General features: G+C 36.6%; 1 protein-coding gene across 6 annotated transcripts in view; it reads right to left on the bottom strand.

Moving 5' to 3' along the window:
- The window catches only part of LOC150105244 (cyclic AMP-responsive element-binding protein 1-like), a 255041-nt gene that overhangs the window by 110131 nt on the left and 118118 nt on the right, over window positions 1-26792 (bottom strand). For all 6 annotated transcript variants that reach the window (XR_016548472.1, XM_090394639.1, XM_090394644.1 and 3 more), the window contains exon 3: window positions 8165-8347. Coding sequence is in view for 5 of the 6 variants with exons in the window: in XM_090394639.1 (XP_090250765.1) it covers window positions 8165-8347 (183 nt within the window). In the remaining variant the exon portion in view is untranslated. The remainder of the gene's footprint in view (window positions 1-8164; window positions 8348-26792) is intronic.

Here is a 26792-nt window from a genome sequence, read left to right as displayed (position 1 = left end):
ATCTTGAGTATGCAGTCTACTTCTCTCAAACAATCTCTAACCACTTCTCATGCACTACTGACATTCTTTCCTGGCAGCTTCTCATGTCATGGCACTGCTTCAAGATGACTCCTAAGCCTGTCATAATTACCAGCTTTAAAATTCAATATAAACCCTTTCTTGACAGATGATTCCACATGTTTAGCAACTTCCCAGAACAAGACTGCATAGTCAACTCTCTCCAATTGGAAGCAGAGTGTCAACCTTGATTATGGATATATCTTCTGATACTATTACCAGATCCAGCACTCTCAAACATCCGGTTCTTCTATAACATGTTGGTTTCAGGTAATTATCATTTAGCAACTGTTTAAATTCTACTTCCATCTTGCCATGCCACCTTTCATCCCTCCAATCTATGTTTCCATAGCTGAAGTCTCCCATAACCGTCTGGCCTGCACTCACAGTGCTATTCTGTGGACATTCTGATCTATAACAGCTACTAGCAATAAAAAAATAGTATAGTTACAGGAATAGAATGTAAATGGTATTGTATTTTCAGTAAGAATAGAGAAATAGGACAAAAAGTGGGGCATTGCTGATGATTATTATTATTATTTTATTATTCGTGACACCTCCAAGGAGTCCGAAGACTCATCGCGGGAGGACACATACTACCACTACACTCTGTAAATTGCGTGCATTCTGAAGGGCCGATTTGTCTTATGAGGGATGAAAAACCCGAGTTTCCAGGAGAAAAAAACCCTGCTACCTCCATATGAGCTAAAGAACTACAACCAACAAAATTAGAAATTAAAGAGGATTTTAGGTCTAGGGGATTTGGTTCCTTTAAGGCTATCTAGTGTGAGATATTGGTCTTTATCTCACACCAGATAATCTCAAAAGAACCAAATCCCGTAGACCTAAAATTATCTTTAATTTCTAATTTTGTTGGTTGTAGTTCTTTAGCTCATACGGAGGTAGCAGGGTTTTTTCTCCCAGAAACTCGGGTTTTTCATCTCGCATAAGACAAATTGACCCTTCAGAACACATGCAATTTACAGACAAAAAAATACTAGTTGTGGTGGTGGGCGGTAGATGGCGTTGATGGAGATGTTGGTAGCAGAGGTTCGGTGTAGTGGTAGTATGTGTCCTCCCATGATGAGTCTTCGGACTCCTTGGAGGTGTCACGAATAATAAAAAATAATAATAATAATCATCAGCAATACCCCACCTCCTGTCCTATTTCTCTATCCATACTGAAAATACAATACCATTTAGATTCTATCCCTGTAACTATACCATTTTCTGTCAACCAAGTCTTACTGATGCCTATAATTTTTGATCAAGTTACACTGACCAATGTCAAAAACTCTTCTCCCTTATTTTTCTGATACTTCTAGCATTCATGTATGAGTATATAGATTTCAACATCCTTTTTTGGATCCACAATCATTTTGTGTAATGTCATTACCAATCCATTCAAATCTGAAACCTGTGAAATCACATTCAACATTGTATATTTCTGTACTCTCATTAATTTATCCCATGGGTGGCCAGACATGTTTGATTGTATCAACCCCAGTATCTCTAGTTTCCTTGGTTTTGCATTTACAAACTCTCACTAAACAGCACACTCTCCAATCATCTAATTCCAAAACCATTCAAATATAGTCCATGAAGCACCTGGTTCCAAAACCATTTACGTGTAGTCCATCAGGCATATACAGGTCCTTTCATCCAGTAAATTCACTCCATACATTTATAAACTGCACACCATTCCTCCTGCTCAATCTTCTTGTTGGCTTATTAGCAATCCTGTCAATTCTTCTCAACTCTGTCCTATCATACCGAGGCAGCAGACACAATCTTTACTTTCTTATTCTTCATTTTCACTTCTTTCAAAAACACTTTCATAACTTAATAATTATAATTATTATTGTATAGGCACCTCCAGTGGGTCCAAAGATTCATTACAGGAGACCTAAACTATCCACACATTCTATCATATCTCTCCTTGAACTCATTAACAGACAAAGCGCTCACAACTAACTCTGGCAATTCATTCCACTCATTTGCAACTCTCCAAGCCCAAAATCTAGTCCTCATACCCCTACTAATTAACCTTTATTCAACTTCCAGGGATGATCTCTTGCATCAATCCTATAAAACCCTTTAAGCAACTTATATGTTCTATCATATCCCCTCTTTTTTTTTCCTATCAACTAACTTCTGCAATCCACACACCCTCAATCTATTCTCATAGAAAACATTCCACAGACGACCACTCGATATCTTGTTTGCTCACCTCTGAATCTCCACCACGTCCTCATTCCCAAGAAACAAAGAAAACAAAAAAACCAAGAAAGCCAGGAGACCAGACCTGAGCACAGTAATCCAGATGTGGGCATATATCAAGGCATTATAAAGAGGAATAACAACTTCCTTATCTCTAATTGTTAGTGTATTCTTCAATAGTTAAGTAATATTATGGGCTACCTTAGCAATATGCCCTCAACTTTAACTTTCTGTCTCCACCACAACCCCTAAATCTCTAGTTTCATCTATTTCCTGGAGTACAGTTCCATCAATGTGGTACACAGTTTGTAATCAATTTATCCCAAACATAACTTTACATTTCTCCACATTCAACATACCCATAACTGACAGCCTATTTAAATTGTCCTGCAAACTCTCTACATCATCTTGACTAACTATTACTCTATCTAATTTTGCATCATCAGCAAACAACTGCTAGTTAGTAGAACCTTCTTTGGGACAATAGGCACAAAGAAGTCTCATTGTCCAATTCCCTATTCTGTTATTTGCTCACATCAATCTACTTTATACTGCCAGCCATTCAAATATTCTTGAATGGCTGGCAGTATTTAGTGTTGCATACTACAGCTGCTCCTTCTTTTACCTGATCATTATTATCAGAATATAACATCTTGTATTTGTTGCTTAGAATAATCTCATCTGTTTTTGTTTTCTTTGTTTCAGTAACACCTATTATATATGTAGATCTGGTACTTATTCAATTATTCTATAAGTTCCATTTCTTATCCATTCATTTCTTATGTTGAAGTGTCAATCCTGAACTCTGATGATGATGTTGAGTTTGTTCTAGAAGCTGACTTTTTTCTGTTTGTCCTGGTTTCTTGACAAAACTAGCAGGGAGCATTGTTTAACTGTGCAATGTCCTAGCTAGAATGAAATTCTAACATGTTGTACCATCATTTTTTGTTTTGATTTAAGACAATAATAATAAAATTTGGTCAGATAAATCCCATATTGCTACCCCATCCTCATTCATTCAGTATCAATGTAAATATGTACTAAAGGGTGCAACACAAGACGATGAGGATTTGACATAAGGTAAGAAGCCTGGATCAGTTTTCTGCACACCTTAAAAGGCTATGTGGACTCTCTCTCTTAGTTATCAGCTTTGACCCTTAAGTAAAACCCATAGTCTGCAAATTTCAAATGCTAGCTATTCACAGTATAAATTGAAAACATATGCTTTTGAAATAATCTTTGGTTATGAGAATTTTTCATTTTAACTAGAAGACAGCATTATTGGCTTTTATTTATTTATTTTTTTATTATCCCATGGTATTATTACACCAGATCATAGAGGTCAAGTTCATGTATTTTATACAGCACCTTTTCTGGGTTGTTATAGAGTTCACATTTGGAAATATTCATACAGTTTAGCAAATGCATTGGTGATGCTTCCTCGATGTTACAGATTTTGCAAGTGGGGAAGACTTTTATGTCATTGCTAAACTTGATTGGTCTTGTGTGGCCGGTCTTGAGGCGAGAAATCATGGTAGTGGCACTGCAATTAAACTTGGAGTTGATGGTAGCTCCTGGATTTTCTGCTGAGTACCAGTGGTGAGTCATGTCCTGAAGAATTGTTCTTTTTATGTTTTCTTTTTGGATGGTTTTAAAAAGATCGAAATCTGTGGTATCACTTGATGTTGCGGCCATTTTTGCTACTTCATCTGCAGTTTCGTTTCCCTTTAATCCCACATGGGATGGGATCCATTGGAAGATTACTTCGGAATCCTTATCTAGTTCGTTTATGTATTTTGCTATGTCTCTTAAGTATTTCTTAATGGCTAGTGTAGCAGTTCTTAATAGCTTGAAGGGCTGCTAAGGAATCTGTGTAAAATATAAACTCCTTCGGGTTTTGTTTGTCCAAATATTGCAGTGCTGTGTTAATGGCTATTAATTCTGCATGGTATGAGTTGCATCCACTACTGTTAGTTGTTTTTAGTTCTATATCATGAGCGCTATAGATCAGTAGGCCACTCCCAGAATTGCCATTTGGATTTTTGGAGCCATCTGTGTAGATCTTTATTGAGTCAGGTCCATATTCCATTATTTTTGAAAGGGCTAATGATCTCAAGATTTCAGGGTTTTCAATAGGCTTTTTTCCTCATGTTTCCCCATTTCAGAATTGATAACTATATTTTTCCTGTCTTGATTTGAAGAAAATGAAGGGTAGTCAGCTATTTTATTTGGACAATCCAAGGGAATTTTATTTTCTATGATTTCATGCATTGTTGATTTTTTCTTTATTCTGTTTGTTGGTTCCAGTTTTTTAAAAAGTTCACTTGTTCTATGATGCAAGGTTGGCTCTTTTTTTTTCTACAAATTTGGTAAGATTTTCTTGCCACCTAATTTTTAAAGAACAAGGTTGGATTCAAATTCTGCTATTTTTCCAGGAGTTGTATTCCTTAGTCCCCATATGATTTTAGCTGCATTTTTCTGAATTTTTATAAGCTTATCTAAACTGGTTTGTGATGTTTGCATCCAGATTGGAGAAGCATATTCCATTATGGGATGGATAATAGAGGTATGTGTAACTTTTAAGGTTTTAGCATTGGCTCCCCACTCTTTACCTGAGATATTTTTCATGATATTTATTCTTTTTGCTCTGACTGCAACATTGTTGATATGTTTATTGAAGCCTAGCGATGGATCCAGAGTAATTCCAAGGTATTTGGAATTTTCATTAAATATAATTAGTTGACTGTTTAGCTTAATCTTTGGTCTCCACTTTCTGAGGTGGTTATTAATAGTAAAAACACAGATTTCTGATTTAGTAGGGTTAATTTTGATTTTTTGGTTTTCACAGTATGTAGCTAAACTTTCAATGGCTTTGTTTAAGTGGCCTTCTACTGTTTCTAGGTTGTTGTGAGCTGAGAATAGGACCAAATCATCAGCAAACATAGCTATCTTTGTTTCTTTATTTATATTTTTATCTAAGTCATTTAAGTAGATGGAAAAAAGGAGTGGGCTCAAAATGCTACCTTGAGGTAGTCCCTGTCTTATTTTCACTTTCTTGGAAAAGGTATTATTTATTCTAATTCGAATTGTTTTATTTCTTAGAAAGTCATAGATCCAGTTTTCCCTTCTATTTCAATATGATAAAGTTTGGAAAAGAGTTTCTGCCTCCATAACTAGTCAAAGGTATTGCTAAAATCTAAAAAAGCTGCAATGGTGGATTTGGCAGGTTTGGTCTGGAAGTTATCTTGAATTGTCTGGGTTAAGTAGAAAAGTTGATCAGTTGTTGAGTGATTTCTTCTAAAGGCAGCCTTAAAATGTGGTAGTATACTATTTTTGTTTAGATAGTAATTCAAACATTGGAGTATCATTTCTTCCATTAATTTGCCTGGAATTGAAGTCAGTGAAATTGGTCTATAACTTCCTGGTTGGTCTTGCAGTTTGTTAGGCTTTAAGATTGGTATGATTGTGGCTGTCTTCCAGTCTTTTGGAACTTTTCCTTGTTTTAGGCTATTGTTGTATAGGTGAAGTAGCCAATCTAGGGCTAGAGAAGGAAGATGTTTGATCATAATTCCTTGTATGTTATCTGGTCCACATGATTTATTTATATCTAGTCTCTCCAAGGCATCTCCCAATTCAGAGATTGTAAATGGGTCCCAGAATAGTTTGTTTTGATATTTTGGGGAGTTTGCAGCATTTTTCTGCTGTCGAGCCTGTTTTGATATTTGGTCTTTTCTAGTATTCATCTCTAGTTTGCTTATATTTTGAAAATGAAAGGCCAAGGTATTTGAGATCTCTCTATCTCCAATTTTGATATGATTGGATAGTGTTTGGATTTAAGTTGTGGCAAAATTCTTGCCACCTAGTTCTTTGTAATATATTATATTTTTGTTTAATTTCAGCATTTATCAGCATTTATCTTGTTGTACTCAATCCTGGTTTCTGGAGAGCTTTCAATTTTTAAGATATTAAATAATTCATTTCGTTTAGTTATTTTACTGGCAAGTTCCTGGTGAACCTTTGTGTAGTTTGAAATAACTTTTCTCCTGTAGCCCTATGGGATATTTTTCTCCTGTAGCCAATTGGGATACTTTTCTTTGCTGCATTTAGGATAGTATTCTTCCAAGTTATATAGTCTTTGTCTAAGTCAACATGGTATGTGTGATCTTTCAGCATTTTACTTACTTCATCCTTGTATTTCTCCCAATTTGCCTTCTGGAGGTTCCAATGATATTTTCTTTTTTGGGTGGGTCTAGTCATTTTTGGGTTCAGATTGATTAATATTAGCGTATGGTCGCTTCCTACTGGTTCGAAAATAGACCAAATAGCTTTGTTGCGAAGATCAGAAGACACCGCAGTGATATCTAGGGCATCTTTTGTACCATAAGAATGAGACGTATAAGTAGGTTCTCCACTGTTGAGAGTTATTAGTCCTGTTTCATCTAAGAAATTACTCAGGTTTTCTCCTCTTGGGTTTATTTCCTCAGAACCCTATAACAGGTGTTTGCTATTCATGTCTCCTAAGATAATGGAGTTTTCTTCAATGAGATGGGATAGGTTGGAAAGATTTGGTCCAGGTTTGTCAGGAGGATGATGACAACTGAATATGTTTAATGGCTTTTTACTTGGTTCCATTATTTGGATTCCTTGTATTTCAGTTCCTTCTGATACTATGTCTAACTCAACAACTTTATAAGACAATTTTTGGATTAGTGTCAGAAGCCCTCCTCCATTTTGGTGCATAGGCCTATCTTGTCTTATGATTTCATAGGTTTTAATGTTTAGTCTGTTGGTATGTTGAAGTTTGGTTTCCTGGATGCAGATAATATCAGCATCATGTTTGTCAGCCTAGTAGTAATAGTTCATTTAGTTTTTCTTTGCTTGCTGGGGTAACGATACCATTTAAATTACATTGGATGATATTAATATTTCTTGTAATGGGTGGAACGATTTGCTCATTTCTCAACTCTGACATCATTTCCAAATCAAGAGTCGTGTCGGCTGTCCCGTATGCAGTAGCATAAGTATAATCACTGAAATTTGTCTCCATGATGGGAAATAAGAAGAAATGCTGCTGTCGTTAGATCATCCAGAGGGCACCACGAGGAGGTGACAGTCAGACTTTGCCCTCCAGCATTATTATTATTGTTGTTGGAACTAGCTGAAACAAGTACAGTTATGATGTCAGTGTATTATGTCTGTAAATTTTCTGGCCAGTATGTCTGTTGTGTAAGATGAAAAATACAAGTTTCCAGGAATAAAACCCTGACATCTCTGTATGAGACCACTCAAGTGAACACTATTTAAACAGAATGAAATAAAAGGGAATCGAAGTACTTATCCAGGATAGATATTAGACAGGGAGAAATATTAATCAGTAAATTATGTAATATGAGGCAAAAAGAAGGAATTGATATCTAGGATTATAAATTAAAAAATACACCACTTTTATGTCAGTTAAAATTTGGAGTTCAGATATTCCAAAAATAAAAGCAATAAATAATAAATTAATTAATAAAAAAATAGCAATGATAAACATAAAATTCAATACCATGTAAATACCATTACATTTTTATATAATGCATGTCACAACTCATAGAGACATAATAATTTATCATGCAGTGCTTACTAATGAGAGTGGAAGATGGAAATATACCTAAAGTGACATATTCTGCTTATCAGTAGTACAAACCAACAACAAAAGCAATGAGTGAAAAATTTTAAATAACAGATTTTGTGTTTTGAAAATATGCCCAACTGCCCTTTCCATTACAACTACTCCATACTTTTACATGTATTCATTATTAAGTCACCCAATATGATATATTCAACAAACACAAACAAAAAAAAATTTTTATATATAATTTAAATTCTTTATATATATTTGTACCTGAACAGATTGCAAGGTAGTTCCTCCTGGCGGTTGTATAACAGACTGTTGGTTAGGACCAGGCTGGATAACAGACTGGACATGCACAGGTTGGTTGGGAATAGCAACATGAACGATGGACACAGATCCACCTGGTTGTGGAACAGCAATTGCTTGTGTGTTTGATGCTGATGAAGTTACCACCTTAAACAAAAAGCTATAATTTATATTTTACTCATTTATATTAAAAATGTAGAATGAGACTATAAATCTTAACATGAAGAACAGCAAAGAAATTCTCATTGAAAAACAGATGGGGATTCTTTATTAAACTGATTTTTTTATTTTTGCCTTTAATGCAAGTAAATTGTATTAAATATTTTTCTCATATTAACAACAAAATCACAAAGAGAAACTCAGAAATGGAATTTAAACAACACTTTAATAATGTCATTATTTTGTGTCTGTCAGAGAGAGAGAGAGAGATCTATTTAGGGGTACAACATAATGTTGGAATCAGTGAGACATGATTCAATAATGAAGACATTCTGACAGGAATAGAGATGGAAGAATATGATGTGTTTTTGTGAAGAAAAAAGGGTAAAAATGGAGGTGGAATGCTATTGATAGAAAAAGAGTTATGTCCATACAAGGTAGGGGGGGGGGAAACTGGTGGCAGTGGTTTTGAGGCAGTATGGTATGAGATAGAGGACAATAATGAAATTAATTAAAGATGCGAAGAAATTATATTCTTGGTTTAGTCCTTTCTCCAAGTGTAAACAAACAATGTTTACACATGAAGTATCTTTCACAACTGGGCTACTTGTATAAAGAGGCTAATGACTTCACATCAATTGCCTTAGAATACAATAATGCAAAGCACACACACACACACACACACACACCTTTTCAGATGTGTATAATGCTAAACATTATGAGAAGTACTACCCAGACTGGTTTTGATTTTTATTGAGGTATGTTAAAGTGCAGGGATATCTCTCCAAAAACTCTGAGTGATCTAGAAGGTCACTCCAAATCTCACTGAGTGACCCTAAAGGATCATTACAAAATTCATCACTGCTGACCTGAATTGCTCCAGGATAGGAAACTCAGTGGTGGCTCCACCCAGTGACAAAATCCACAATCTAGTAGAACCTCCCTACTCTCCAGAAAGGAAGTTACCAATAGTGGGAGCCAGACCTAGAAGTGATACCAAGGTCCTTATCCTTATAAGGACTGGCTTAAAGGGGCGAAGCAAGAATGCTTTTCATATTCCCCGTTATCTGTAGAGGACAGTGTATGGATAAGGTGTTAATGAGCTATTAAAGCTCTGATCATGGCAGGAGGGTAACAGCAATAGCCGAGCCTCAGTTAGAACTTCATTAGCTACAGCATTGCCATCCATTACCCTCCATTTCCGTGATACCAAGGTTGAAGTAATGCAGAAGTCATATATTATCCATATACAAGTAGTCAAAAGGTGTCACACCTTTTTATCAAAATAGCATTAGAGATAGATGTAAAGGTTGAAGTAATGCAGAAGTCATATATTATCCATATACAAGTAGTCAAAAGGTGTCACACCTTTTTATCAAAATAGCATTAGAGATAGATGTTGAAAGTTTTTGCATTTAGTTACACTATACATTAAAGATGCCAAGAAATTATATTCTTAGTTTAATCCTTTCTCCAAGTGTAAACAAACAATGTTTGCCATGAAGTATATTCACGACTGGGCTATTCATATACAAAGGCTAATAACTTCATATCAATTGCCTTAGTATCCTATAATGCAAAGATGTGCATAATGCTAAGCATTATGAGAAAGGATGCTACTCAGACTGGTTTCAAACTTTATTGAGGTGAAAGAGTAAAGGAGTGTTCATCATCGACCTAGAGTAGAGCAAGAATAGTATAAGAAAAAAGAAAAGACTGATAGATAGTATGAGAGATAGAGAAAAAGGCCTTAGCATTTTTAATATCATCATACAGACTTTCTAAAGATTATAATTTTTTTCTTTTTTACCCAGCTGAACAATCAAATGACCAATTGAAACTAAAGCACAAAGATGACTGGACTGATACCCAGGAGGTTAGCCTTATCTGAGTTTACCATGTTTAGTTAGCCTTCTCTGCTTGAGATTGCTCTCCAGTCACCCTACAATTGATTATAAGAACACACTGAACTAAGAGGATGGAAAACCTCTCGTAGCAAAATAGACAGAATTTTATCTCCTCTTGGTGAATATTGCATAATGTGGGTGGTCTGCACCACCTAGCCAAAAAATTTGATATCTCCTAGAATGTTTCTTTCTAAATACAAAAATCATCTCACTGAACAATAAAATTTCCACAAGACAATACTGTAAAGCATTTGTATGTCATATTGCTGGTTTTCAAATCCACGTTTCTTCCTAACCTTCCATAAATGGTATTTATGGTGTTAAAAGTTGTTAAAGTACTTGATGTTAAAGTATCTCCATTTAATGGTACTGACTGGAAGGCAAACATATGAAATCCTCCAAGCAAGATCCATCCTGTTAGGGTATCCTTGGAACTTCAGGAAGTTAAGAAACAAAGTGGTGTTGTCAGTACCTAACTGTGGAAGTTCGTGGCCAAAGAAGTTAAAGATTTCATTATACCAAATTTTACTTTTATTAATGGAAAGAATTTCAATGCTAGAATGTTGTAACAATCTTAGAGTTAAGCACAGAATGTTGTAGTATTCAGAAACAATCTCAGCTTTTGGACCTTTATAATCATTTACTCTAAACAGGAGAAGATGAAAACCTAGGTAGTGCAGGAAAAGGTGATTGGTCTGCAACATTTTATGGATTTTTGTAGCTGTATTGCCTAAATAGCAGAATTTTAAGACTGGAAGCCTAAAGCTTCAATGCTTCTTTGATAGTTGAAGAAATTCCTTTTTAATTTCTTGATATCAGCTGGACCAAAAAAATTGTACAGGCTTACTATATAATCGCTTTTCCTTAGCTTCAGTAATGCCTATAATATTGCCTCAAAGATCCCATTTTCCAAAAACTTTTAATTTTGTCTTGTCTGCATTAGCAGTTACTCCACCGATCTTGCTGAATTTTTCCAAAATACCAAAAAAGATGTATGTATATGGAATCTTAATCCATCAAAGTGCGTATTACATCATGTATAACTGAGCAAGGAAGATTACTAAGTGGAGTAGCTCATGTAGCAGAAATAGATTAAATTCTACTGCTCGGCCTGGAACTCCATACACCTGTGTGATTTTAATTATGCATCTCATTCCTACTCTGAGCCTGTTATTGATAATGTGGAAAAATATCTTGTAGTCAGTATTAAATAGAGAAATAGGTCTTCACCTGCTGAGTTAAGACCTATGTGGGCTGCAGAGTTTAGCAGACAGACAGAGAAGAGGGGATATGATAGAATAGAAACTTATAAGTAACTAAAGGCATACTATAAGATTGATATAGAAAAAATTTTTCAATACATAGGGAATAGGGAGAAAACAAGAGGTAACACTTGGAAGTTGTCTAAGAGTGTGGTTAGTAAGGATTTTCCAAATAAAAACTTTCCAAGTTCTTACTTGGAAAGTGATGAACAAGTGAAATGGATTGCCAGAGGTGATTGTGAGCACCCCAACAGTGAATAGGCTTAAAGAAATGTATGGAAGGTATTGTGTTAATGGATGGAGTGAGTGTCCTGCAATGAGTTTTTGGACTCCATGGAGTGCCCACATGTATAATCATCATCATCATGCTTGTCAAGTATTTAGGCCTAGAGTGGCCTGTTCCAGCCTTAGAAGTCATCCTGGTTTTCTTTTTCCCAGTGGTTTGTAATTTAAGGCTTGTTTTGGTAATCTTTCTGTTTTCATTCTTTCAACGTGTTCCATCCATTTATGTTTATGTTTTATAATTTTTTTTTTACTGATTCCTGGTTTAATTCTTTCATAATCTCTTCATTTCTTTTGTGATCAAATACAGTATACTTTGCAGTTTTTCTGATAAACTTTTCAGCTTTGGACTCCATGGAGAGTGCCCACATGAATAATAATAATTCTGTTACCATATACCAATTTTTCATATCTGTGCAGCAGCCACCCTCTTATCCACATAATCAGTATCATAAACATCCCAATTTGTTAAAATTTGCATAAGAGAGCTCCATGTGGTATTCTGTCAAATGTTTTGGCTTGGAGTGCGTTTGAGGAAAGAGAGAGAGAGGAATTGTATGCGAGAGACCGCTTACATTTGAATTAGGAAGGACGTAGGCATCTGGGGAGATTGCTGTTCTAAACGAGCCAATGTGTCATAGGGAGGATGATAGCAGGGGTGGCCTCTTGTGGGAATGGATACTTGGGAGAAGGGAGACGACATTAAAAAACACTGAGCCCAGTGGAGTCTAGAGGGGATAATGCTGGGTATAGAAACAATGGCATTTATATGCTTTATACTAATGCCAGGAGTATCCGGAATAAGGGAGAGGAATTGGTGGCGCAGATAGCATCAGCCTGACCAAAAATTATTGGGATCACTGAGACGTGGTTGACAGAAGAGGATATAATAACATGAATAGAAGTCGCTGGGTACAGCATTTTTCGGCAGGATAGGAGGGGAAAGCGTGGTGGTGGGGTACTGCTTATGATAAGTGATGACCTATGTCCTCTAAGAGTGGAGGCTTTGGAAGGAAGTGAGACAAATGATTTTGAGAGCATGTGGTGTGAGGTAGAGGTAGGCAAGACAGGATATTTAGTGGGATGTTGTTACAGACCCAGGAGCACAGCGAATGGGGACCAGGAGATGTTTAGACAGTTAAGTTTGGCAAGTGCAAGAAGAATGATTGTTATGGGAGATTTTAACTACAGTAGTATAAATTGGAGAGAGGAAGATGCATGTAGCAATAGGGGAATGGAATTTCTAGAATTCTTGAGGAACAAATGTCTTAGGCAACATGTAACAGAGGGAACAAGAGGTTCAAGAGTTTTGGATTTGGTTATAGCATCAGAAGAGTTGATAATAACTGAGATGACATCTCTCCCACCAGTTGGAGAGAGTGACTATATGGTTTTGATTTGGAAAATGAATAGACATGCAAGAGTATCAAATAGACAGGAACATATGTGGAATTATAAAGCAGGTGATTAGAATAGTCTTAGATGTCAACTTGGGGAAGTTTTATGGAGGAAGGAATTGGAAGGCCGGGATATCATTAGTGCTTGGGAAATTGTGAAGGAATATTTGTTAGCAGCAATGGTAAGCTGTATTCCATGAGTGAAGAACAGGACATATTTTGGAATAAAGTGGATGACAAACAATATTAAACAGGAGCTACATGCAAAAAAGAGGCTATGGAAAGATATAAGGAGACAGGTGAAGAGAAGATGCATGAAGAATATAAGACACAGGTCAAAAGAGTGACTAGTGTGGTAAGGAAAGCGAAACTGGAATATGAGAGGAGATTGGCCCTAAGATCCAAAGAAAATCCTAGGGAATTTTTTAGCTATGTGGCCAGTAGGAGGAGAAATGACTGTGGAAGAATGATATTGTGGGATAAAAATGGGAATAGAGTGGCTGATGCAGAGCACATAGTGGAATTGTTCAATGAACACTTTATCGCAGGAGTAGCATGGGAATTTCCCAGAAATTATACTTAACTTTATCAGAGTATTTCATCCTAGAGGAGTCAGTTTTAATGCTAGAGGGATAGAGCTGGTTCGACATTTAGAGGTACAGGAGGAGAGTGTGTTTCAGATACTGAGTAATCTGGATGTCAGTAAAGCTGTGGGACTGGATGGTATTTCACCATGAGTTTTGAATGTGCTAAGGAACTGACAGCTCCATTTACCTTGCTTTTCAATGAAAGTCTGGCTGCTGGAAAGGTGCCCATGGATTGGAAGGAAGGTAAGATAGTGCCATTGCATAAGGGTGGTAGCAGACTGGAAGTGTCTAATTATAGACCAGTTTGTGTGTCATCAGTAGTTGTTAAGATCAAGATCTTGGAGAAAGTAGTGTGGGACAGTATACAGCATTGGGCAGATGAGGGTAATGTTATCTGTGAGAGTCAACATGGATTTGTGAAAGGGCGCTCTTGTTTTAGAAATATGCGAGGCTTTTATAATAAAGTTACAAGAACATTAGATAAGGAAAAGGCATATACTGCAGTTTTCTTAGACTTAGTGAATGCATTTGACATGGTGCCACATGATAAGCTGATATTTAAATTGCAGCAAATGGGTCTGGATGTCAGATTGGTCAAATGGATTCATTATTGGCTGTGTGATAGGTATCAGAGAGTTGTGTATGGTGGAGCAGTTTCAAGGAGGCAGAGGGTTACAAGTGGGGTCCCACAGGACTCAGTACTAGGACCAATATTATTTAACCTTTATATAAATGACATTACCACTGGATTGCAAGGGGATATTCAGTTGTTTGCGGATGATGCGAAGCTGGGAAGGATTATTAGTAATAGTGCAGATGTGGTAGCCCTGCAAGAGGATTTGAATAAGCTAGATAGATGTGCAAATGAATGGGGGGGGGGTCAGTTTAAGCAAGCAAAATGTAAGGTCTCGAGGTTTGGGAAACATCGATGGTATGCTGCATACTCTATAGGAGGAGTTATACTGGAGGAAGTAGGGGAGACAAGAGATCTGGGGTTGATGATTGATAGAAACCTGAAATTTAGGGGACATATTGCAAAGGTGGTGAAGGTAACACAGAGGATTGCTGCAATTATGAGAAGGACACTGACCTGCAGAGATTAAAGGGTTATCATTCCGTTGTATAAGTCTCTGATCAGACCACACTTAGACTACTGTTCTCAGATTTGGTCCCCAGAATTTGAAGGGGATAAATTAACTGCGGAAAGGGTAACAAAGACAGATGACAAAGATGGTTTCAGGACTGTACAATTTTGGTTATGAGGATCGGCTGAGGGAATGGACTGCAGGGTTTGGGGGATAAAAGAAGGAGAGGTGATATGATTGAGACTTTTAAACTGTTGAGAGGTGGTCACAGGGTTGACACTGGGGAGTTCTTTCGCTCGGTTGAACAGCAGGAAGGAGTGATGACAAGAGGCTATCCCTTTAAGTTCCGAAGGAAACTGTGAGCAAGAGGGTGAGGAGTGGTTTCTTCTAATGGAGGGTAGTTGAACCGTGGAATGCATTATGCATTGCCTGATGGAGTGGTGAGAGCGAGTACGGTCAATGAGTTTAAGGAGTGGTATGATAGACTTTTTTGTTTTTAGGAAGGACCTCCCACGATGAGTTTTTTGACTCCATGGAGGCCTGAATAATAATAATAATAAAAAAATCCAGCAGAATCATTTTGTAGCCATTTCATTTATCCAACTTGGCTGTCACTCTATTATAACTGCCACAAAGCCATGTTGCACCTCATATAATAACATATTTGTATCCATCCATTCTTGAATTCTCTTTTTGAGCAATTTTTCCAACACTATTACTACCACTCCTAGGATACTGATTGGTCTATAATTTTCTACTGCAGTCTTATATCTGGTTGAGTTCCAACCTCTTGGAACTCTACCAGAACTGATACTTAAATTAAAGAGCCTAGTAGCAGGCATTGCCAGTTCCCTTGAACATCCTCATAAAACATGAGCTGATATTCCACCTAATCCCAAAGCTGTATTTACATTGAGATTCTGTAATATCCTAAGAATCTTCAATTCATTCACTTCTGTTCCAACAACAGCATCTGTCAGGTATGTCATAGCATTAATCTCACTTGGATGATATAACTTTGAAAAGTGGACACTTAGTAACTCAATGGTTTTATCTGCTTTTGTCACCTCGTCACCATCAGTACTCTCTTAGGTTATTCCTCCATAGCCATTCTTCCTCTTACTTGCCGCATAATGAAAGAACTGTTTGGCATTTCCTTTGGCCTATGTGTCATAATCTGATTTTTCCTTACATACTATGCTGGTCAACTTTTTTTCCTGACCCTTGTACTGTTCATGAGCTTGCTGGTCACTTTTCTCCTCGTATACAATTTGCAACAATTTTTTTTTTCCCCAGCTCATACTTAACGAGGTGCAGAAATGATCGACCCTTCGCAAAGCCATGTTGCCTCTCATAGAGCATGATATCATACAGTCGGTCAGCTGCTTAACTCATTCATCCAACTCCTGCCTGATTTACCCTCCTTACGTTAGTTATACAATTTAATACTGCTTCCCCTAGATGTCCCTTGACTATCTCCCATGCATTACTAACATCCTTCCATTGCAGGACTTTATGTCATGGCACAGGCTCCAAGCTTCTTCCTAAGCTTGTAATAAGCAAATGTCTTTTAGTTCCTCTATATAGAGGTATATATATATATATATATATAGAGGTGTATATATATATATATATATATATATATATATACATATACCTCTTCTGGATGGAATACTCTTAAATGTTTTACAATCTCTCAAATCAAGACCGCATGGTCACTTTCCACAATCAGAGGCAATGTAATCAGAGGTAAAGGCTACCTTGGTTATGGAGAGCTCTTTTGATCCTCCAAGTCCCCTCCATCACACTGCCTTACACAGTTACCTCTCAGTAGGTATATAAATTCCATTTCCTTCCTGCAATGCGATCTTTCTTCCTTCTGATCTATATCCCTATAATTGAAGTCCCTCATAATAATTGCTTGACCTGCACTAATTGTATTAATTTATTGATGCGTGTCTTCCAAATCATCCCTGGAACTCCATGGTCTGCAACCAACCATGTATTTTGTCTTATTAACCTTGATTTCACACAAAACAGCTTTAAATGAATAACCACCCTCACACCTACCTCCTATTTGTTTTTGTCTGCAATCCATCGCTTATCATCAGCAATACTCCTCCCCCATCCCATATTTTCTATCCTCCCTGAAAATACTACACCCTTCTCATTCTATCCCTGTAACTACATCATCTGCTGTTAGCGAATTCTCACTAATGCTTATAATTTTTGTCAAAATCGTACTAACAATTCCAAAAACTCCTCCTCTTCATCCCTCTTGTTCCTGATACATCTGGCATTAGTATATAGAAAATGGCATCCTTTTAGGCCCAACACCACTTTTACTTCCTGGATTGACTATTCTATTCAATTTTGCTTGATAGACTAAATTCTGCACTTGTGGGTCATTCTCATACTCACTCACTCACGTACCTCATGGGTGCCTTCATACACACTCACCTAATTCCATGCTAACTGCTTAAGTTATCCTGAATTTTGGTACTAAACCCCCATCAGGTATGTATGTTTGAAAGAAAGCAAGTTTTATGGTCTATGTTTTGAAAAGCAAGCTTAAAATCCCAAGTTTCTGGAAGGAAAAATTCTGCTTGTCTGTGCCAAAAAAATCAACTAACTTGAGAACCAGCCAAAAAAACAAGGCTAAGAAAAGATTCTTTTAGTTGGCAACTAAATTCGAATCTATAACAGTCTTTCTTTCTTTGGATGATCTAGCACTATAGAAACAAATGCCATTTACACAGAGAAAAACATGCACCCATTTACCAAATGTGATTTTTGTGCTACCAAGTGTAACATAACAGTCTTTTACTAAAATAAAGAGCCAAAAGGCTTTAGTTTGGTGATACAATAAGCAAAGTGGATATCAGATCCAGCATTATTTCAAAGCTGAATGCAGAAATTAGTGCTAGATCACCCAAAATGCAGATTTTGGGTGATCTAGCACTATGGAAACAAATGCCATTTTCACAGAGGAAAAGGAGGCACCCATTTACAAATGCCATTTTAGTGCTGCTCAGTGCAATACCCTTATTCTCTCTGTTATTTTGCCTTCATTTACTGTAAAACACAATATACAAAAAAACATGTGACTAATATTTGGTGATATTATACTTAATAAGATATGATATTTTGTTTATATCTGTAATTTATCCTGGTGTAAAGAATAATAATGGTACTCAGTAAAAACTTGATGATTTACTTTAATTTATTACTATTATTATTATTTTACGGCATCTCTATGGAGTCCAGAGACTCATCATGGGAGACCCAAATCAACCATCACACACACACACACACAAATCCTATCATACCTCTCATTGAATCCATTCACTGTCAGGGAACTCACAACCAATTCCAGCAATTCATTCCACTCACTCACCACACTCTTACACAACTTCCACAGATGGCCCCTAGTTCTTTGACTATTTATCATATATAAATAGTCATATTTAATATAAATGAAAATTTTCATTTGCATCAATTTTATTTATAAAAACTTTCTATCATGTTTATCAACTAACCTTTGTAACCCACAAAACCTTCAACCTTATATGGAGTATTCCCCAGACCTGTCACCATCTTGGTCACTTGTCTTTGAATCATCTTTACCTCCTGGTCCCCAAGAAACACAGGTGACCAAATCTAGTAGTCAAGATCCAGCCGAATCGTAGCCTTATAAAGAGGGATAATAAATTTCTCATCTTTACTGTTAGCATGTTAATTCATTGAGCTATTTCACCAACTTTTGCAATATGCGTTCTAAACTTCAACTCTTTGCATTATTCCCAAGTCCCTAGCCTCATCAATTTCCTGCAGTTCAATGCCATCAATATGGCCTGGTTGGCTGAGTGGTTAGCATATCTTCTCTTCAGCCAAAAGGATGTGGATTTGAATCCTGTCATGGGCATGAATGTTTGTGATTGTCTGTGAAAATACTAGTGATGGTGGGCAGCAGATGGCATTGATGTAGATGATGTAAATGTATAGATTATGTGGTTTGCTGTAGTTGGTGGACTGAGTGGTAGAGTCAGAGAGTTGTAGAGTAGGTGCCCTCCCTCGATGTGTCCTTGGACTCGGAGGTGTCACGTAATAATAATAATAATAATAATACATTGCATGTAACCTTATATTTTGCAACATTAAATTGATAATCATTATCAAACATTTTCCCGCAATACCAATTTATTTAAATCATTCTGCAGGATATCTATATCATATTTATCAACTATTTTTCTCCTCAGTTTTGCATTATCAGCAAACAACTGAATATCCTCCTTAAATCTTTCCCTATATCATTGATATACAAATTAAAGACTAGTGGCCCTAGCCCAGAAACCTGTCCCCCTGTCAATCCATTCCCATTCGCTCTTTAACTTTTGTAATATTTTTCATTTGGCATTCTGTCAAATGCCTTTGCTAAGCCCAGTATTATCATGTAGCCATTTCCTTTATCAAATTCCACTGTCACTTTAATATAAAATGTGAATAAATTACTAAAGCAATCCTTTCCCCTTTCCTTTCCTTTCCTTTCCTTCCTTCCATCCATCCAATCCAATCCATCCATCTTTATGCAATGGTACTATTGCATAAAGTACCTCTTTCAACTCCCTTGGAGTCCTGCCAGAGCTGAGACTTAGATTGAACAACTTCGTCAATGACAATTCTCTTGCACATTCATATAGTACATAGGCTGATATAATCCATCCAGTCCCACTGCTGTGCTCGCATTCATATTTTTTAATATGCTGAATCCCTCCTGTTAATTACCTCAATGTTGATATGTATCTCTGTAACATCAGCAACTGTAAAATCACCACATGAATGATACACCTTTGCAAAATGATCGCTAAGCAAGTCAACTACATCTTTTGATTCAGTCACCTTCCTACGATGAGCAGTGTTTAAGGTAATTCTACCACAGTCATTTTTACTCTTACTTGCAACATAACAAGAAAACTTTTTTTTTTTGGGTTTACTTTGGCCTGTTTGTCTAAGTCTCTCTCAGTCTGATTTGGCCTTCCTTACCACACTAGTCACCCTTCTTGCTTGCACTTTGTACTGCTCATGAGTGTGCTGATCACTTTTTTCTTTATATTTTCTCCATAATGTTTTCTTTTTTTTGCAGCCCCTGCTTTATATCACTATTCATCCACTTAATTCCAACTTGGTTTATCCTCCTGACTATGGATATTCAGTCTGATACTGCTACTCTCAAGCAATCTCTGACCACTTGCCATGTACTGCTGACATTCTTTCCTTGTAGCTTCTCAAACCATGGCACTGAGAGATAACTCCTGAGTCTCTCATGTTCCTCACTCTTATCACTGAATATAAATCCCTTCTTGATAGAGAGCTCCACATGTTTGGCAACTTCCCAGAACAAGACTGCATGGTCACTCTCTTCAAATGGAAGCAGCATCAACCTAAGTTATGGATACATCTTCTTATGCTATTATCATATCCAACATCCTCAAGCCTGTTGTCTCTCTATATCATGTTGTTTCATGTAATTATCCCTTAGCAACCGTATAAAATCCTCTTCCATCTTGCCATGCTCTTTCCTGCCTCCAGTCAATATCCCCATAGTTAAATTCTCCTATAATAATTGTTTGGCCTAGACTCACTGTGCTAATCTGTTAATACCGGCATCTACATCTTCCTGTGGACTACCCTCTGGTCTATAGTAGCACCCAATAATGTATTTTGTCCAATTTGCCTCTATCTCACAAATTCATGCCAGAAGCACCAGGGTTACCAGATGGTCATCCTCCCAAGTACTAACTCATTTCAGGTTTAACTTCAGTGATCACACAAAACAGGTGCCTTCATGCCAATTTGGCTGCTGACATAATATCTTAAATGTCAAATTTTTGATTTTTGACTTAATATATGCTTGTTTTTTTCTCCCTGTTACATAGACTGTAATGTAACACACTTGTTGTAGCAGCATACCATATATATATATATATACATATATCAGGGGCATATTTTCAGGGTGTGCTAAGTATGTGGTGCACACCCACGGAATAGCAATATCACTCATATTATATTTTTGCATTCATTCCTGTTAAAGACTCTCCTGATTGTTTCTTGCTTTCCATGATTCCTAAAATTAAACACAATATGTTAATACATTTAAAATTTACAACCGTGTTAAAAAACTTTTTTATTATCCTGACGTTTCGATCTTCATATCAAGATCATCGTCTGGAGCATACATAAATACTGTATACAAGACAAGCTGAGTTACATTATTAACTGTAAGCTAGAGAAACAATGATTTCATCACATGTTATTCTACTGGCATGACCTCTGGTGAAAAAAAAAATATATATATATATTATTATTATTATTATTATTCAAGCCTCCATGGAGTCAAAAGACTCATTGTGGGAGGGCCTTCCTAAGAACATAAAGTCTGTCAAGACTCATCGAGGGTAGGCCCCCCCCCAAGGAAACACAAAGTCTATCATACCACTCTTTAAACTCATTGACCGGTCTCGCTCCCACCACTCCAAATTGCATTCCACGGTTCAACCACCCTCCAAATAAAGAAACCGCTCCTTACCCTCTTGCTCACAGTTTCCTTTCGTAACTTCCAGGGATGGCCTCTTGTCATCACTCCTTCCTGCTGTTCAACCAAGCGAAAGAACTCCCCAGTGTCAACCCTGTAACCACCTCTCAACAGTTTAAAAGTCTCAATCATATCACCTCTCCTTCTTTTATCCCCCAAACCCTGCAGTCCATTCCCTCAGCCGATCCTCATAACCAAAATTGTACAGTCCTGAAACCATCTTTGTCATCTGTCTTTGTTACCCTTTCCGCAGTTAATTTATCCCCTTCAAATTCTGGGGACCAAATCTGAGAACAGTAGTCTAAGTGTGGTCTGATCAGAGACTTATACAACGGAATGATAACCCTTTTATCTCTGCAGGTCAGTGTCCTTCTCATAATTGCAGCAATCCTCTGTGTTACCTTCACCACCTTTGCAATATGTCCCCTAAATTTCAGGTTTCTATCAATCATCAACCCCAGATCTCTTGTCTCCCCTACTTCCTCCAGTATAACTCCTCCTATAGAGTATGCAGCATACCATCGATGTTTCCCAAACCTCGAGACCTTACATTTTGCTTGCTTAAACTGACACCCCCCCCCATTCATTTGCCCATCTATCTAGCTTATTTAAATCCTCTTGCAGGGCTACCACATCTGCACTATTACTAATAATCCTTCCCAGCTTCACATCATCCGCAAACAACTGAATATCGCCTTGCAATCCACTGGCAATGTCATTGATATAAAGGTTAAACAATATAGGTCCTAGTACTGAGTCCTGTGGGACCCCACTTGTAACCCTCTGCCTCCTTGAAACTGCTCCACCATACACAACTCTCTGACACCTATCAGACAGCCAATCTTGAACCAGTTGACCAATCTGACATCCAGACCCATGTGCTGCAACTTAAATATCAGCTTATCATGTGGCACCCTGTCAAATGCCTTCGCTAAGTCTAAGAAAATTGCAGTATATGCCTTTCCCTCATCTAATGTTCTTGTAACTTTATTATAAAAGGCTAGCATATTGCTAAAAAAGAGCGCCCTTTCACAAATCCGTGTTGATTCTCACAGATAACATTACCCTCATCTGCCCAATGCTGTATACGGTCCCTCACTACTTTCTCCAAGGTCTTAACAACTACTGATGACACACAGATATATATATTTATATATATATTATAAATTACATCAAGCTAAATTCTATTTATGATGACAGGATTAAACATTCTTTCTTACAGATGGTTTTCTTTCAGAAACAATGATGTCCTATTTTTAGTATTACAATTGTTATTTAAGATACTGGATTTCTTACAGTCCTGTTTATAGTTGTTCTTAGTGTGGAAGGTTCTGTGGGTCGAATATATGCCTTCCACATGCTTGGGATTTTAAGACTATCATTATTGTTCAGATTGGGGTGGTTGATAATGATGTCACAGGCTTCCTTAAATTTCCATTCATACCATGTTTTAGTGCGATATAGACAGCTAGTGCTTTTCCAGAAATTCTGTGTAAGGAATTTGGGGAATGATCAGAAAGGCTAGCTTCACCATAATTATTATACTTAATGTGTCGTTTATGTTCTTTTTGTCTGATAGGAATTGTGCATCCTGTTTCTCCTATATATGGTATGTTGAAAGTACAATAAATACGGTATACTCCAGGGTGGACTAGTGGAGGGAGTGGGTCTTTGGATGAGTTGAGCAAGCTTTTTAATTTTGCAGGAGGTTTAAAGGTCGCTTTGAGGTTGTATTTTTGTAGTACTCTGTTTATTTTGTCTGATGTTCCTTTAATGTAGGGAATGGTTATGGTTTTACTATAGTCTGGTTTGTCTTTGTTTTTTTATTGAGGTTTTGTAGAGAATTTTGTTAAGTGTTTTAGCTGTATCCGTTTTTTTTAGAAAGTATTGCTGATAATTTTAAATTCGTCTTCCAGTGCTGGAACAGATAGTTTGAGCCCTGTTTTTTAGAGTGTTGATGACACCTAGTTTTTGTGTTGGGTGGTGGTAGGAGTTTATGTGTATATATGTGTATGTGTTGGTTTCCGGTAAACAGTGAAGGAAAGATTGCCAGAGGGAAGACGTGTGACAAGTGTATCTAGAAATGGAAGTGTGTTGTGTTTTTCAATCTCAATTGTGAATTGTATGCGTTTATGTTGTTTGTTTGTTTGGGTGGCTAAGGAATGTGTCTAATGTCTGGCAGCCATGTTACCAGATCGTGAAAACATCGTCAATATATCTAAGCCAGACTTTGGCTTTTAGAGGGGAGGAACCTAAAGCAAGTTGCTCAAAATGTTCCATATAAAAGTTGGCAATAGTGGGGGGGGGGGGGAATAATGGCAAACCCATGGCTGTGCCTTCTTTTTGTAGGTAGAAGGCATTTTGCCATACAAAATAACCACAACGTAATACATGCACAAAGAGCACCGTGATATCTGGAGGGAATTTGTTCTGTAGGAGAAGGATTGTGTCACTGATTGGGACATTCGTAAAGATGACAGAGACATCAAAACTGACTAATAAATCATCTCTTTCTAATGTAAAGTCTTTGATGATGTTTATGAAGTGTTGTGTGTTTTTGATATAAGGGGGAATGACCTAACAACACCTTGAGTGTTGCCGCTAATTTTTTGGCTAGGTGATATGTCAGGCTATCAATTCCTTCAACTATAGGTCTTAGCAGTGTGGTTTCTTTGTGAATTTTCGGTAGCCTGTAAATTCTTGGGGAGCGTGTGTAGCGCGGAAATAGTTTTTTGATTGTATCTTCAGACCATGTGGTAATTGACTTAAGTAGTTTCTCTGTTTTGTTTTTTATTCTATTAGTTGGGTTGCAGTTAACTAATTGGTATGTGTTATTGTCAGAGACCAGCAGATTCATTTTTTCTACATAGGTGGTACGGTTTAAAATAACGGTGGCATTTCCTTTATCGGCTCTGGTTATTACTAAGTTTGGATTTGTTTTAAGTGATTTTATTGCTGTTAATTCGTGTTTAGTTATGTTGCTTGTTATTGTTTTGTTATGATTTAAAATGTGGGAAGTTTCTAAACGTATTTTGTCTGCTATTTATTTGGGATGAATCTTAGGTCTCTTTCAATATTACAAATAAATTCAAGTTTGTTTATCGATTTCGGTGCTATAGCAAAATTTAAAGAGATTTCGTCTTTGTTTAGAGCGTGGTTAGATAGGTTGACTATGTTATTGATACCTGTGTGCGATTGGTGGCTCCTGTTGTTACCTGATTCTGGTTGGTTGTTGTTGCTCATCGTGGAGAATTTTGAATATGGCGGCCGGTTTTGTCGTTCTTTTAGTCTTTGGAATTTGGAAATTAAGTTTTGTTTTCCTTCTTCATTTGGAGGATGTGGTTCGCTGTGTTGTCCATAATCTTTTCTAGGATCATCCAGATATCTTCGTTTACGTAGCATGAAAGTTCCGTTTTTTTTTTTTCTTTAGTAGCTGGTTTTGTATAGCAGCTAGGTTCTTTCTGGTAGCTTGGATCTGCTCCCTGAGTAGTGCTTTCTCCATGCGTTGGTATTGTCATTGTGCCTTTGTTGAGGTGAATTTTCTCTTTACCTGATGCAATTAGGAGTGATATTGCTGTCCCTACACTGTTTTAAAAAGTCAGTCAATTGATCAAATTCGAAACTTGAATCTTCAGCTTACCGTATAGGTTGCATCACTTGTGGGTTGAATCTCCATGAATTATTGTATTGTAATACTAAAAATAGGACATCATTGTTTCTGAAAGAAAACCATTTGTAAGAAAGAATGTTTAATCCTGTCATCATAAATAGAATTTAACTTGATGTAATTTATAATTTTTTTTCCGCTAGAGGTCAAAACATATGATCAAATCATTGTTTCTCTAGCTTACAGTTAATAATATAACTCAGTTTGTCTTGTATACAGTATTTATGTATGCTCCAGATGATGATCTTGATATGAAGATCGAAACATCGGGATAATAAACAAGTTTTTTTAACACGGTTGTAAATTCCATAAAATTTTTAAATGAATGCTGATCACCGTGTAACACTAAAAGAAAGGATTACAATATATTAATGCTTCAGGAAGAGGATATTTTTCAACATGTAAACAGTGCATCATATAGCCCAGGTGTGTGGTCACAACACACCTTTGAACAGACATACAGATGATTCAGTGAGTCAAATTCTTGGTGTTCCAGTGGTTTTAAACCACCCAGAAGGTGGAGCAGGGTGTGCGCTGAGACAATAACACCCAGAAATTAGTGCCAATGATTGATTAATTGTCAACCAATCCAAATGAACATTGTGATTTGTCAAGGGTTGCTGTTTTTGTTTTTGTGAGTTTCTTCTGTTTTGTGTGTGTGTGAAGTGTGAACTGACATGTTTAGGACATAGAAAAACGATATAGACAAGTTTATAATATATAATTTTCTATAAATAATTTATAACTTTTCTGCCCATATTTACAATGGGAAACAGTGTTGACAATCTACTGAATGTCCCATTTTCTGCCAGAGATTTTGTAGATGATATGATTATAGTCAAAGGAGGCTGGAGCTTTTGTATACATAAGTAAGCAAAATTAGTTATAGCACTCCCTCGATTAATGCATCATTTTTTTTCTATACCCAGATTCTATTATCGTGTCTCTAAAATTCGATTAGTGCAGCTATATACATCTTAAAAATAAATGTTACAGATTTTAAAAATTTTTCTGTCCATATATTTTTTATGGCTATTTTAAAAAAATCACTCACCAGGATGAAATAATTTAGTTACTGATTTAAAACATTTTACAAAGTTATTTTTCAATGGCATACACTATTTTCATGTCACTATATTCCAAACTTGCTGCCAAAATTAATGTCATCTGCTAATTACATAGCATTTTGTTGATCATATCTCGTGCCTCCTTTGCAATTGTTTTCCTTACTTTTTTTTAATTATTTTAAAGTATTTTCCCAACCGTTCATCATGAGTAAAAGAATTAGTGAGCAAAAAAGTGAAAGCATGAAAATGATTCGAAAAGAAATCTCATTGGAAGGAAAACTTGAAATAATAAAGAAAAATGAACAAGGCGAGTCCAGAGCAAAGATAAGAAAAGATCACAAAAATGGATGAATCAACTACAAGAGCAATTTTAAGCAAAGCTGCTGAATACGAAGAGAAAGGTAAGGCTGCATCAAGTTCATCATACATGCACTCGAAATCAAAGTATTATAATGATTGAATTAGAGAGACTTCTTTCTATATGGATAGAAGATTGTAAAAAAACAGATCTCACTAAGCACTGACCTTATTAAATCAAAAGCATTAAGTCTCTTTACAACATTGAAAGAAAGGGCTATCAATGATGG

This window comes from Typopeltis vanoorti, chromosome 6 (genome assembly GCF_054136105.1).
Source record: "Typopeltis vanoorti isolate ZY-2024b chromosome 6, IOZ_Tvanoo_1.0, whole genome shotgun sequence".
NCBI classification, from domain to species: domain Eukaryota; kingdom Metazoa; phylum Arthropoda; class Arachnida; order Uropygi; family Thelyphonidae; genus Typopeltis; species Typopeltis vanoorti.
This window is presented reverse-complemented; position numbering and strand designations above follow the sequence as displayed.